The sequence below is a fragment of the Podarcis erhardii genome (assembly GCF_964252035.2).
Source record: "Podarcis erhardii genome assembly, chromosome: 12".
NCBI lineage: Eukaryota > Metazoa > Chordata > Lepidosauria > Squamata > Lacertidae > Podarcis > Podarcis erhardii.
The window spans coordinates 1,866,257-1,879,489 of record NC_138513.1 but is presented as its reverse complement, the minus strand read 5'-3'; the positions used below and the strand labels follow the sequence as shown (position 1 = coordinate 1,879,489).

General features: G+C 44.0%; 1 protein-coding gene across 1 annotated transcript in view; it reads right to left on the bottom strand.

Annotated features, from left to right (window-relative positions):
* The window catches only part of SMARCC1 (SWI/SNF related BAF chromatin remodeling complex subunit C1), a gene marked incomplete at its 5' end in the record, with an annotated part of 77,145 nt that extends 68,677 nt beyond the window's left edge, over positions 1-8,468 (bottom strand). Inside the window, 6 exons of the mRNA XM_081881762.1 lie at positions 1,805-1,929; positions 3,727-3,851; positions 4,469-4,594; positions 6,717-6,792; positions 7,984-8,114; positions 8,463-8,468. Coding sequence (XP_081737888.1) covers positions 1,805-1,929; positions 3,727-3,851; positions 4,469-4,594; positions 6,717-6,792; positions 7,984-8,114; positions 8,463-8,468 — 589 coding nt within the window. The remainder of the gene's footprint in view (positions 1-1,804; positions 1,930-3,726; positions 3,852-4,468; positions 4,595-6,716; positions 6,793-7,983; positions 8,115-8,462) is intronic.
* Between the last annotated feature and the right edge of the window lie 4,765 nt (positions 8,469-13,233).

The window sequence follows — 13,233 nt, the reverse complement described above, 5'->3', positions numbered from 1 at the left end:
TGCCTTTGTGCCTTGCTGCTCCTTCGCCAGCCTAATGAAACACTTCTGAAATTTCATTTCAAGCCATTTCCTTGTTCCAGCTCTGCAGGAAACCAAGGAGAAGACTGGCCAATAAACATGGGTGTAGGATTCCTGCACCAGGATTTGTGATTTCACAGCTTGCTATATTTAACTGTTTACTTTGCTGATCTGCCCACCGCAGTTCAGAAGAGGATGACAGGCACCACGCCTGCTGCAAGCCCAGGGGGCACTGCTGTCAGCTTGCAGGCAAAACTGATTTGCGTTCTCGCAAGGGTCCTTTGTGAGTAACTGCGGCGAGCTATTATTCTTACACATTCTGGAAATTACTCTCTTGCCCAGTGCTGAAAATGTTACTTTTTGCCCATTGCTTCTCATGTTTCTGACAGTCATCTGTCTAGCACAGTCTCTGGTGCCTTGTCTACATCTTGTGCTAGACATGATGATGGTGGTAGATAAGGAACAGAGCCTTCCAATAACCGATCAGGCAGCTCCAGCTCCAGATCAGCAGAGAATTATGGCAGTATATCTTTTAAGCACACATTTTGCTGAGGAAACACACTCCTCTTTCCAACAGCTAAAAATGTACACAAAGCCAGCTCTGAAGGGGTTTATTCAAGATCAAAATACAGACTAGATATTTTCGATGCTCCGAAGCAAGGGAAACCAAATGCACTTCCACAATATATTCAGGGGAAAACAAACATTTATGTTGGCAGCTGGGGATTTATCCATTGGGGGGGAGGGAAAAGATTTCTGGGTAGTGGAGCTGATCACATAACTGTGAGCCAATTACGGTCCGCAAACACAGACAAAAGAGGCAGTTTTAGAAGGAAGAAGGAGGAAGTTCTGGATAGGAGAAGAATGTCAGGCTTGCTTCGGGAGGAAGGAGAGACGAAAGAATGGAAGCACTGGAGGTTGGGCCACCTCTTTTGTAGGTCAACTCCAGCAGGGGCTTGAACATATCACCTTCAGACTTTTAACATGAACAATTGTTTTCACAAAGGGAAGCAAAGATTGGCCTTTAATTCTTGGGGCAGGGGGTTCCCTAAGAAAACAGGAAATCCCTAAATCTCCCAAATCATGCTCATATTACACTGAGTTCCAAGGATTGGACACACACACCCTCTCCCTTCTGCTTTGAATGCAGGAGAGGTGCAAAGATCTGCTACTCTCTGTGAGTAAGCCTGATGGGTGCGCCATTGGAGCAGTGTTCGAAACTCCCATTGTTCTAGGCGCATTTTGTGACAGGGAAATGTCATTAGCACGAGCAGTTTCTGAGCCCTGGGCGCAGTACCGCACCTAAGATTTCAGATTAAAACTGCAGAATGGAAGGAAAGGAGGAACTTTTTCTGCCTCCCCACTTCCAGCTACCCTCTGAAGACTGGGGAAGAGACCCTCTTAAGAATAATAGGGGGGTGGGCAGTGGAAGGACTAGACTATGTGAAAAATGAACGTAATATTCATTCATTTTCAGCTCTGTATTCTTGTTATTAAAAAAGTGCGGCTAGACACTCTGTTGTTACACTCATAATCTCGATTTAAGGTGCCATTTAGCTCCTAGCTTTCATATCTGTTTCTAACACTGCGTTGGAGAGATATCTCTGCACGCATGGCAAGGATGTGTTGTGCTCTGCAAGAGCAGTCACTCAAACCCAGGTTTTATGCAAAAAGTCCAGTTCAGTTCCATCAAGATTACCCATCATCAGCATCAACAAACAAGACATGGCAAAAGCCATGGTACGGAGACAGCTCAGTCACGGGGCAAGTATTTGGAACACTGTACCATTTTTAGGAAGTACCACTTCTTCTACGTTAGGCACAGGGGTTGGATCCTCCATGTCCTTGGTAAGATCTTCTTGCTCATCTTCTTCCTTTTGCCCCCGCCTTTTCCCATACAGACTTGCTTGCCTGTGACAAATTAAGCACAAACAACAAGTCACCTAATGGTTTCCTAACAGATGGCTGCATCGGCTACATTCTGTACTACTGTGATACTGCACCTCAAAAGTATGGGCAGAGCCCATGGACCTATAAGAAAGTTCTGGGCAGTGATATTCACTAGGTGAATAGAAACCACAATATTTCTGGCTGGATGGCCATCTGTCATGGATGCTTTGGTTGAGAATCCTGCTTAGCAGCGGGTTGGACTAAGGTACTGGGTACCTTGGGACACGGGTGGCGCTGTGGTCTAAACCACAGAGCCTAGGGCTTGCCGATCAGAAGGTCGGCTGTTCAAATCCCTGAGACAGGGTGAGCTCCCGTTGCTCAGTCCCAGCTCCTGCCCACCTAGCAGTTCGAAAGCACGTCAAAGTGCAAGTAGATAAATAGGTACCGCTCTGCCGGGAAGGTAAACGGCGTTTCCGTGCGATACTCTGGTTCGCCAGAAGCGGCTTAGTCAGGCTGGCCACATGACACGGAAGCTGTACGCCAGCTCCCTCGGCCAGTAAAGCGAGATGAGCACCGCAACCCCAGAGTCGTCTGCGACTGGACCTAACGGTCAGGGGTCCCTTTACCTTTACCTGATACCTTAGGAGTACCTTCCAACTCCAACGAATTTCTAATTAATATTCTGAAGCTAACAGTATTCATTTTGTAGCGGTGTGACTTTCTGGGCCTAGATAGATACGCCTGGCAGAAATTAGCGATTGAAGGCAAATGCATTCTTCTCCATTTGTGGCATGGGGTTTTAGGAGATATGGAATTGGGGGTAAGTCTAATTGTAATAAGGAAAAGAGGGGTAGACAATTATGGCCTCCTTTCTTAAAGCTTCTCTGCCCACCCACTGAGCCACATTTGAGCCTTTTTAATGTCGTCAGTCCAGAACAGACCATTAATCATTCATAATATAATCTTAAGTGGCAGATCTGGTGTGTATAACAGAGACGTGGTTTGAAGGCCCAAGAGAGTCTGTCTGAATCCAGCTATTCCTGATACAAGGTCACTGAAAAGGAAGTGTGGGGCCCTGCTAAGGAGATGGTCATGCTTAGCAGGGGCTCAGTCTAAGGCACAGCCCATTTTGCGTGTGTACACATAGTACAAGAAATCAGGACAGAATAAGGACTCTGCTTCAACCCACCATGAACAAGAGAAGATTAATTCACTAGACTGGATCTTTAGTGAAGAGCCCGGCTTTCAGAATTTCAGGAATTCATTTCTGGAGAAAGCTGTTATCTTAATCAATAATGCTTCCTTTTAAAAAATTACATACACTATGATGCTGTTCAACTGTTTTAATTTAAGCTACTTTGAGGGGCGTATGGCAGAAAAGTCACACACAAATTTCAAATATGAATAATGTGTGCAATAGCTTAGGCTCATACAAGGAAGAAAACAGTTGTCGTTTTTTACGTTCAACAACTGCACAGACAACTGTATTAAAGAACAGAGTTACATCAGGACAGACTTTGCCATATTGAGAAGTAAATTTGCTTATTAATGGTCTCCGCATGTCAACTGTGAGGCGCTCATTAGATTGGAAGTAATGACTGCGTCAAGTTTTCTTCTACTGGCAGGAGGTACATTCCCCTTGGATGATCAAGGAATGAAGCTCCATGTGCAGCATTAAACATTCATGGACTCAAGGAGACGGCATCTTAGCAGGCCGCTGTAAATGTGGAGTTGAGCCGAGCTGCTGGCTCATCTCTCTCTCCCTCAGATATTTCAGAAATAAATTATTGTAAACTGCAGGAGCTGCAGACTACTCACCCCTTCTTTCCAGCTTTCTTCCTCGATTCTGCTGGGGTGGGAGGAGGTGGCGGTGAAGGGGAGTGCCGCCGTTTTCTGGCACCTGTGGCTGCCTTCCTATCTCTCCGTTCAGGGCTATGGACTGGCTGTCACGAGGGGGGGGGGGAGGTAATCAGCGATAGGCATAACCTGCCCAGAACTAAGATGCACTTTGCTATCTACCAGGGCCTAGCACTGTCAGATTTTGCTTAGTAAGGAAGAGGCTGCCAACTACTTAAGGGTACTACCCAGCCCTTTAAAGAGGCACTGCAAAAATCCACTTAAGGAAACAAGGTAGGATAAAACTTCAACATATGACCTGCTGCAGATAAAAACTGACACATCACACACACACACACACACACACACACACACACACACACACACGGAAAGAACTAGTCAAAGGGATTCAAGCAAAGTTAGCTGGTCTAAAAACCCCACTTGGCTCCAGCAGCCGAAGATGAGAAATAGATGGGCCTGTGGAAGGTCAACAGAACTGGTCCCTGGCTCCTCCCAAGCCAGCTATACTTAGCTTGTTCACTTGCCATTTTAAGGAAAATTTGAGTCATAGAGCTAAGTCCCACACTAATTTCAAGAAGAATACTGGCATTTCTTCGAGAACCAGACAATCAGCTTAGGTATAGCAGCAGAGTAAAACGAAAGAACACCCAACTAATGCAGTTATTCTACATTACATCCATCATATGAAATAGGTAAGTCTTACTTCTTCATTTTTCAGATAGATACGCTGGCGAAAGCTGACCAACTTCTTGTTCTCATCTACTTCATAATCTTCTTCATTCATCCATTCATTGAATACATCTGTGTCCAAAATCCACTTAGCATGAACCTGCAAAACCAAGTGCGACAACACACAGGCACAGAGTGCATTTCAGACAGGGAGGCTCCTCTCATTATGAAAACACATGTTAAAAAATTATTGCAATCCACGTTATGAACTACTGCAGCAAGCAAGAAAGTCAGAACTCCTTACTTCCACATTAATTTTTATTTGTCAGAATTTGTAAACTGTTCTGCATTCAGATAATACCCAAGTAGTACACAGGAACAGAACACAAAACAGATCACAAAAAGCACTGCAACACAAAAACCACCAAGAATGAAGAAATGCAAAAGAGAGACTAAAATAATGACAATAATTTTATTGTTTATATGCCTGGGTTGCCCCAGCAGTTCTGGGTGGCTTCCAACAATATACAGTTGCCTTCCAGGGGTTACAGAGACATGCTATTCATGTAGGTCTTAAATTCAGTTTGCAAAAGCAACCGTTGAAATAATCTCCAGTAGCAGAGCTGAGAAACATTCCCATGGTGGAAGTTGGAGCCCAGCAAAATCTGGAGTCCAACAAGTTAGCCATTCCCAGTATACAGGGCGTGTTCATGAGATTTAGCTTGGCCTTCGCCAGCCTGGTGCCCTCCAGATATTTTGGGTGGGTGTGCTGGCTGGGGCTCAAGAGGGATGTAGACCAAAACAGCCCAGCATATTTAGTTCATAGCCAGAGAGGGGTCAACAAAAGGCAAGTGGAAACAGCACCCACCTCTGTACAATTTGCCAGCCCAAAACTTTAAAAAGCTGAAATTTAAAACTGGTTCTTTTGCTTTTGTTTCAACAAGGTTAGAGTTCAGGAGCATCTTATGTGGCACTAGAGTCCTGAGCCCAGTCTTTCCAGCCCACTGACACAGCTCTCCTCTGTTCCTTCACCTTAATTCTCATCACGTAATACTATTATTCTGCTGACTGCAGGAAAATGAATTAATGAATCCGGGAATAATGTTTCATGTTGTCACACAAGTACAGCAATTATCTGAAAAGAAGCAGTTCTATTGAAACAATTTCCTTATTTTTCTCTCTCAACGAATGAAAACAGCCTCCACTCACAACTACTGCACACAGGCCTCTAATGATTCTGAAAGCAGAAATAAGGCTGCCAGTGTTGTAATGCCTCTAAGTTCAACAGACTCCAGAAATTACGAACCTTGTCATCATTAGCATGAACTCCAAGCCTTTAATCAAACAGACCTCCTTTGCCCTAACAAGTTCTCATTTCCAGCACTAGGGCATTTTAATGATACATTGGCCCTTAAAAACAAAAAACCCTTGCAATACAATAACAAACATTTAATCTGGTTAATGAAATAGTTTACGAAGGACCATTTCTGTGCTGTGGTAATGGGATAACCTGTGCTAGGAGCTGAAGTCCAGGCAAACCCCTCCTGCCTTACTTTGAGGGCTTATCTCTGCCAGGAGAGATAAGAGCCACCCACTGCACTGCTTAAATAAATAAAAAATTCTCATTTAATTTTTAAACAATTTGCAGCATTGAAGAGCTCAATTCTAAACAGTTTCTTTCTGCAGTTTCAATGTATTTATTTCATGAAATTTACATACAGCTCAATTGTAAAAAAATAAAAACACCTCAAAGCAGTTTACATGTGTTTTTATTATTTTATAATGTAGTCTTAAAATATTGGTTTTGGGTTTTTTTATACAGTGGTACCTCAGGTTAAGTACTTAATTCGTTCCAGAGGTCCGTTCTTAACCTGAAACTGTTCTTAACCTGAAGCACCACTTTAGCTAATGGGGCCACTCCACGATTTCTGTTCTCATCCTGAAGCAAAGTTCTTAACCCGAGGCACTATTTCTGGGTTAGCGGAGTCTGTAACCCGAGGTACCACTGTACTATTTGTACACCACTTGAAGTGTTTATGTTTTTAAGGAACACCTTAGTAAGTAAATAAATAAAGGGAGCTTTTCCTGCTGCCATGGGAAGAATTATTTTGGTTTAGTAAGACAAGTGCTTTGTCTATTGATATTCTAGACTTACTGCTTGCCCTCTTTCGTACTTTGCATGTGTGAAACAACACGCTGCATTCTTTCAAATACCATTTCCCTCTGGGAACGGAAGGCTGTGAAATTACGTCAGCGCAATTTAGGGAAGAGCACACACTCACCTTCCACGGCTTCTCTGGAATCGGAGGGTCTTCGATTTCGGCATCTATATCAGTAGCATGAACCCAAGTGTCATAGCTATAAAGGAAATTCAAAAGCAACAATGTGAACTCATCCCTCAGGTAGTTTCATTATGGTAGCACTGCCATAATAAAGGCATCCAGTGATTTTGCATCACATTCATTGTGGAAGGAAGGAAGGAAGGAAGGAAGGAAGGAAGGAAGGAAGCCTTTTAAAAGACATGGTATGCTGAAGCTGGGAAAATGTGTTGAAAGAAGTGTAATGAAATAGCAGATCTGGTGGCAAAACATATCTTTGGGCAAGGCAGTAGACAACAGCAGTTGAGCAAAAGGAGCCCTCAGCTACTATTTCAATGGAACAGCTGCTCAACACCTTAAAGAGCCCAGCAATTATTTATTTCTACAAGAATTATGCCACTTAATATAATCTAATCTGATTAAAAGAAAAACAACACAACACAAATCAACATTTCCTAAAAACTATTAATAAAAACATGATAAAAACAAAGCAATTGCAAGGCAAAGGCTGCAACAGTTGACCCAAAATAACATAATGTGTGTTTATGAAAGGATGCGGACAGTATAACAGATGGCAGATTCCAGCCAGTTATGAGGAAGGAATATATTATGGATTTTTGGTGTGGGTTACGTGTTTCTCACCTTATCTGCTTCTCTCAGCAGAAGATGGTATAGACATAATGTCAAACATCACATGCAAATCCAAAGATGTGGTTTGTTGTACTGCCTGAACTAACAATCACGGGGGACAAAACTATGGATTGCAAACAGCCATCAAAACAGGATCTGAATCACAGTCTGAAGACAGCCTGCATAGGATGGTTAAGGAAAATGGTAGTTTGTTATGTTGGACTGCACTGGGGGGCTGCTGTTTGGGAGAGCATCTATGAATTATAAAGGAAGGGAAGGGGAAAGGAAACCACACAAACTGGAGTTTGCCTGTCTATTTGGAAGGGAAAATATGGTTTGGAGTCTATCCTACGGTTAGGGAAAGCCATGGTTTGGTGTTACTTCTGAACCAATTCTGTATTATCAAGGTGAGGATATTTCATGTATCTAATGATGAATGGTCTTTTATAGGGGTCACAACAGCAGTGCTCTTGGACAAACATCCGTGCAGCCACCCACCTTGAATTTTAAATGGTAGGCACAGAATGTATCCCTCCCACCAGATAAGCAAGGGGCAATATTTTTGAAAAATGGGTGCTGGCACTTCAATCCTTGTCATTACCTGTCTGGGTAATAGCCCCAGTGCACAAGAACTTGCTTGTCTTTCTTCATTACAGGTCTTAGCCATTCTTCTGCAAAAGGGGAAAATAAAATGCCATTAGGGTCAGAAAGTGATCCAGCTTTAACACCATTCTAGTTTCACAAGCTTGAAAACATTCACTTTTGTCATCCCAAAGGGAAGAGTTCACAAGAGTCTGGGTTGGAGATTCATTTTCTTAATGGAATGTCCATCTACAAAAGGCTCACAACTAAGAAGCAAAGATTGGCTCAGTTCTCAGTATCTGGGTAAGAGCTTTGTCAGCGTGGAGTAAGGAGAAAAGCAGTAGTACAGAACAGAATAGGAGGGACATTTAGTGATTACAGCGGAACCTCTGGTTACGAACTTGATTCGTTACGGAGGTCTGTTCTTATCCTGAAACTGTTCTTAACATGAGGCGCCATTATCAAAAGTGAGTCTCCCGCTGTGCGCGCATGGCCCACCCGCATCCCGGAGCAAAGTTTGCATCCCGGAGCAACTACTTCCGGGTTAGCGCAGCTCGTTACCCGACGCGTGAGCAACGAGATGCGTTCGTATCCAGTGGTACTACTGTATTTTTATTTCCAGCATTTATACACTGCCAAACAGCAGTGTTTGCCTGTAAACAACAAAGTGTAAAACAGGAACAGATGATGACATCCATATAGCAAAGTTCACAGCAACACCAAAAATTTCCCACTTCTTAAAACTCCAAACACATATAAAGAAGAAGAAGAGGAGGAGTTTGGATTTGATATCCCGCCTTTCACTCCCTTTAAGGAGTCTCAAAGCGGCTAACATTCTCCTTTCCCTTCCTCCCCCACAACAAACACTCTGTGAGGTGAGTGGGGCTGAGAGACTTCAGAGAAGTGTGACTGGCCCAAGGTCACCCAGCAGCTGCATGTGGAGCAGCGGGGACTCGAACCCGGTTCCCCAGATTACGAGACTACCGCTCTTAACCACTACACTACACTGGCTCGCGACTTAGGGCATTTTCATGACTTTTCCATCTTTTAGTGATTTCCTAACACAGGTGCCAGGCAAGTCTCTCTGGGCAGGGCATTCCATAACCAGGGTGCCATCCCTGAAAAGGTCTTCTCTAGCTGTACCCACTGCATCACATTTGGCAGGGCATCCAAAGGAGTCAAGTTGGCTGCTAATTTCCAGGCGTTGGCATACATTTTGTTTTTGAGGAGCTCGGTTTGGTTTAGCCGTGCAATCTCCTTCTCCATCGTCTGTTCACAGCCCTCGTATTGGTCATCGAAGGAATTCAGGGCCATGTCAAGCTTTAACTCGTTGCCTAAAAAACGGTCTTGTCTTGGGCTGGAGCTATGGGAGACCTCAAGCAGAAAAGAATAATATGGGTAAGCAGCTTAGTGTATGAAGAGGCTGGGAAGGTGAGACCTTGCGACAGAGGCTCCTATCATGCATCATCGCTGACAGATGGCCACCCACCCTCTGCTATAAAACCTCCAAAAAAGGAGTGTCCTTCAATCTCTTTCTACTCCATTGTTGTTTTAATTTTTTTGAAAGTTTTACATTGTTGATTTTTCTTATTGATAAGAAAACCAGGCAGAGGGCCTTCTTGGTAGCAATGCCCGCCCTGTGGAACACCCTCCCATCAAGAAAATAAACAACTATTTGACTTTTAGAAGACATCTGAAGGCAGCCCTGTTTAGGGAACATTTTTAATGTTTGATGTTTTGTTGTGTTTTTAATATTCTGTTGGGAGCTGCCCAGAGTTGCTGGGGAAACCCAGCCAAATGGGTGGGGTATAAATAATAAATTGTTGTTGTTCTATTTTTTATTTTTTTTGTAAAGCACGTTGAGGTTTGTTTAGTTTTCACAAATCAAGCAGTGCATAATTTTTTATGAATCAGTAAGGTGTTCCCCGAATCACTACCTGCTCTAAGAAAACAATAAAAAGGAAATGAGACCTCTTTACAAACTGCCCCCTTTCCTTGTTTGGGGCGTGTGCTGAGGCTGTTTCCAACTGCACATGGGCAAAAAATGAAAATATATCTATGCCCAAAGTGAAGTAGAATTGTGTCCAGTTAGCACTGAGAACAAGGAAGCGATGTTTCACTTGGTATCTTCTAGGGCTCTCAGCAAGCCTTCCGTCTGACTTCTCCAGCTCCATACAAAGGCATTGATCCCTCTGCCCCCAGTTGTTGGGTGTTGGGGGGCAGAACTGTGAACAACTTCTTCAGTAAAGAGCCGGATCTTTAGGGGGCGGAGAAGGCTCTCCGTGACGGCTCTGCTCTGCCTCCCCAGCTGCGTGCAGTAATGCTTCCGAATACCAGTTGGTGGAATGCCAGTTGCTCTTGCACTCATGCCCCGCTTGTGGGCTTCCCATCTGGTTGGCTGCTGTAAGGACAAGATGCTGGACCAGATGGACCACTGGCCTGATCCAACAGGCAGGCTCTTATGTTTTCCAGGCTCCATCTCGTCTGGCATCCAGTTACCTACAGTGCCCACTGACCAATCAGCAAAAGCCAGCCCTTGCCAATGTATAGCACCCTCGACCCTGGAGGTGAGCAGTCAGTGACTGACCTCCTTGGAGAATGCCTGGACCGAGTCTGAGGAATGGCCAAAGCCCTGTGTTAGAGCAGAAGGTCCCAGGTGGGCATCTCCTGAAAGGGCTGGGAAAATCCCTTGCCTGAAACCCTGTAGGCAACACTGGTGGCTTCTCATCTTCCAGATCTGGCCTTCCTGGCCACAGCTACTGGTTCCTCCAGTCCTGTTAAGAGGAGGCTGGTGAAACCCAAACTCCAGATTTAAGATTGAATTCTGGACTGAAGGCCACCTTTGCCCCCTCCTCCACCCTCCAAGGTGCCTTTTCATACCTGATTGTCTCCTGTGAAGATTCCCATCAGATGCAACACCAGGACGCTGTGGAGAGGGGACTTCATTGTCCACGCCCGTTCGTTTTTGAGGTGAAGCAAGTTAGGTGCAGGCAGAGCGGATATCTCTATCTGCACGCTTGCTTCCCTTTGAAACGTACTTGCAGCTTTATGTGTTTTTTCTCACAGAAACAGGAAACAGGCCGATTTGAGGTTTCGGAGGCAGAGGAAGCTCACTTCCTCAATGTTCAACTAAGTTCATTCTAGCAAAAACATACCCAAGGACAGGTCTCGTTTTCACAGAGATTCCTCCAGTAACAGGAAGAAGGAGAGGCTTGTTTCTCTACATCCTTCCCCTCAACACCATCAAAGAGCATTTCAATCTGCACTTCTGGTTTGTTACTCAGCCACATTAGAGAGGCGACTATTAGTATACAAAGCCCTCCATAGCTTGGGATCAGTTTACTTGAAGGAGTGGCCTGCCCGACTCCCATCTCTGGAACTGGGACTGTTCACAAGTGCAGAGCCGTCTTTCCCATTGGGCTTAGTGGCGCATTGCGCCAGGGCACTGGCCTCTCAGGGGCGCCCCAGCGAGTGGGGGAGCTGCGTGCCTTTGCCTCCCCTTTCCCTACACGCCCGCCAGCTGTGCCCCCTCAACCATAGGGCTGGTGGGCATGCAGCTTCCTTCCCAAGCCTCCTCAGGAGGAGAGCGATCCCTGCAGAGGATTGGGAAAAGGGCGACAACTCTGGGAAATGGGGGGGGGGATCTTTGCACCACAGCGCTTGATATGCTTAAGACGGCCCTGCAGAAGGGCCACATAATCTCCCTCCTTCATTGGGCAGGCTTCTTTTAAACGTTGCTTAAACTTCCCTTTCACAGGCAAGCCTACAGAGACATGGAATTTCATTGGGTACATTACTTTTAAAAAGCTATTGGTTTGTAGATATATCTTGATAATTCAGATATGTTCAATGTTTTTAAAGTCTGTTTTCATCAGTACAGTATTTTAAATTATATAGGTGTGTGCGTATCTTGCTAAATAAGAATAAATAAATACGTGACACCCCACTGCACTGCACTGTACTGTATTCCATAGCTTAGGTTGGGGTTAGGGGTGGGCAAATGTTATCTTCATTTCTCATTTTTTGATTCTTAAGTCCAGTCCTCCACATTTCCACATCAATTTGTGAGTATTTATTTGTTTCATGTCCTGCTGAAAATTCACCCCATCTTAGTTCAACTTACTCCTAATATACATAGATTTATATGAAAGTTTGTCTAACACGTACAAGCTTGCAAAGCAATTTCTCCTAAAATAATGCATTTCTCTATTCCATTTTTGACAATACAGTGGTACCTTGGTTCTCAAACTTAATCCGTTCCGGAAATCCGTTCCAAAACCAAAGCGTTCCAAAACCAAGACACTCTTTCCCATAGGAAGTAATGCAAAAAGGATTAATTCATTCCAGACTTTTAAAAACAACCCCTAAAACAGCAATTTAACATGAATTTTACTCTCTAACAAGACCATTGATCCATAAAATGAAAGCAATAATCAATGTATTGTACTATTAAAATGTATAAGACAGTATTGTAGATGATTAAAAAAAAAATAAAACATTTCTTACCTGCACTGATGATAGTCATTGTTTGGATTGGGGGCTTTTATCCATTTCCGCAGTCACACAATCAATCAATCAATCAGTAATTGAACTGGGTTCCACACAGTCACAAAAACAAATTAACTGAAAAAGCCTCAAAAGCAAAAATGCAAAATAAATAGCCAAAACAAAAGTGCCAAATACAGTGGTACCTTGGTTCTCGAACTTAATCTGTTCTGGAAGTCCATTTGACTTCTGAAATGTTCAAAAACCAGGATGTGGCTTTTAGTTGGTGCAGGTGCCCCGGAAACAATATCCAACAGCTGCATCAGACGTTCGGCCTCCAGAAAAACACTGCCAGGTTTTTGGTGTTTGGGAACCAAGGCATTTGAGAACCAAGTTACCACTGTATAAACTTTTATATGCACTATTTGCCCTGTCATGTGCATTTTTACGCACATTATTTGGCTAGAGGACTGGGTTACAAAATCCAAAGAAGTGAGAATTCCAAAGATGGCTGTCTTTTGGTTTTCGTGCTGTTTGAGAAAGTGTGAATTAGCTTGGTTCACCTTTAAATGTGAACTGGAGCACATTTCCATGCTTAGTTGAGAGGGCCTGCCCAGGTGACGCACAAGCTCACTTGGGGTGGAAAGTACTTGCGGGGTTGCCAGTGATGAAACAACTTCTGGTCCAAGAGACGGCTGCCTAGGATTTTCCAAGGCTTGGCCACAATCCCCTTCCAAAGCAGATTTGGGCCTGGGCACAGGCAGATTTTGAAGAGACCCCTTGA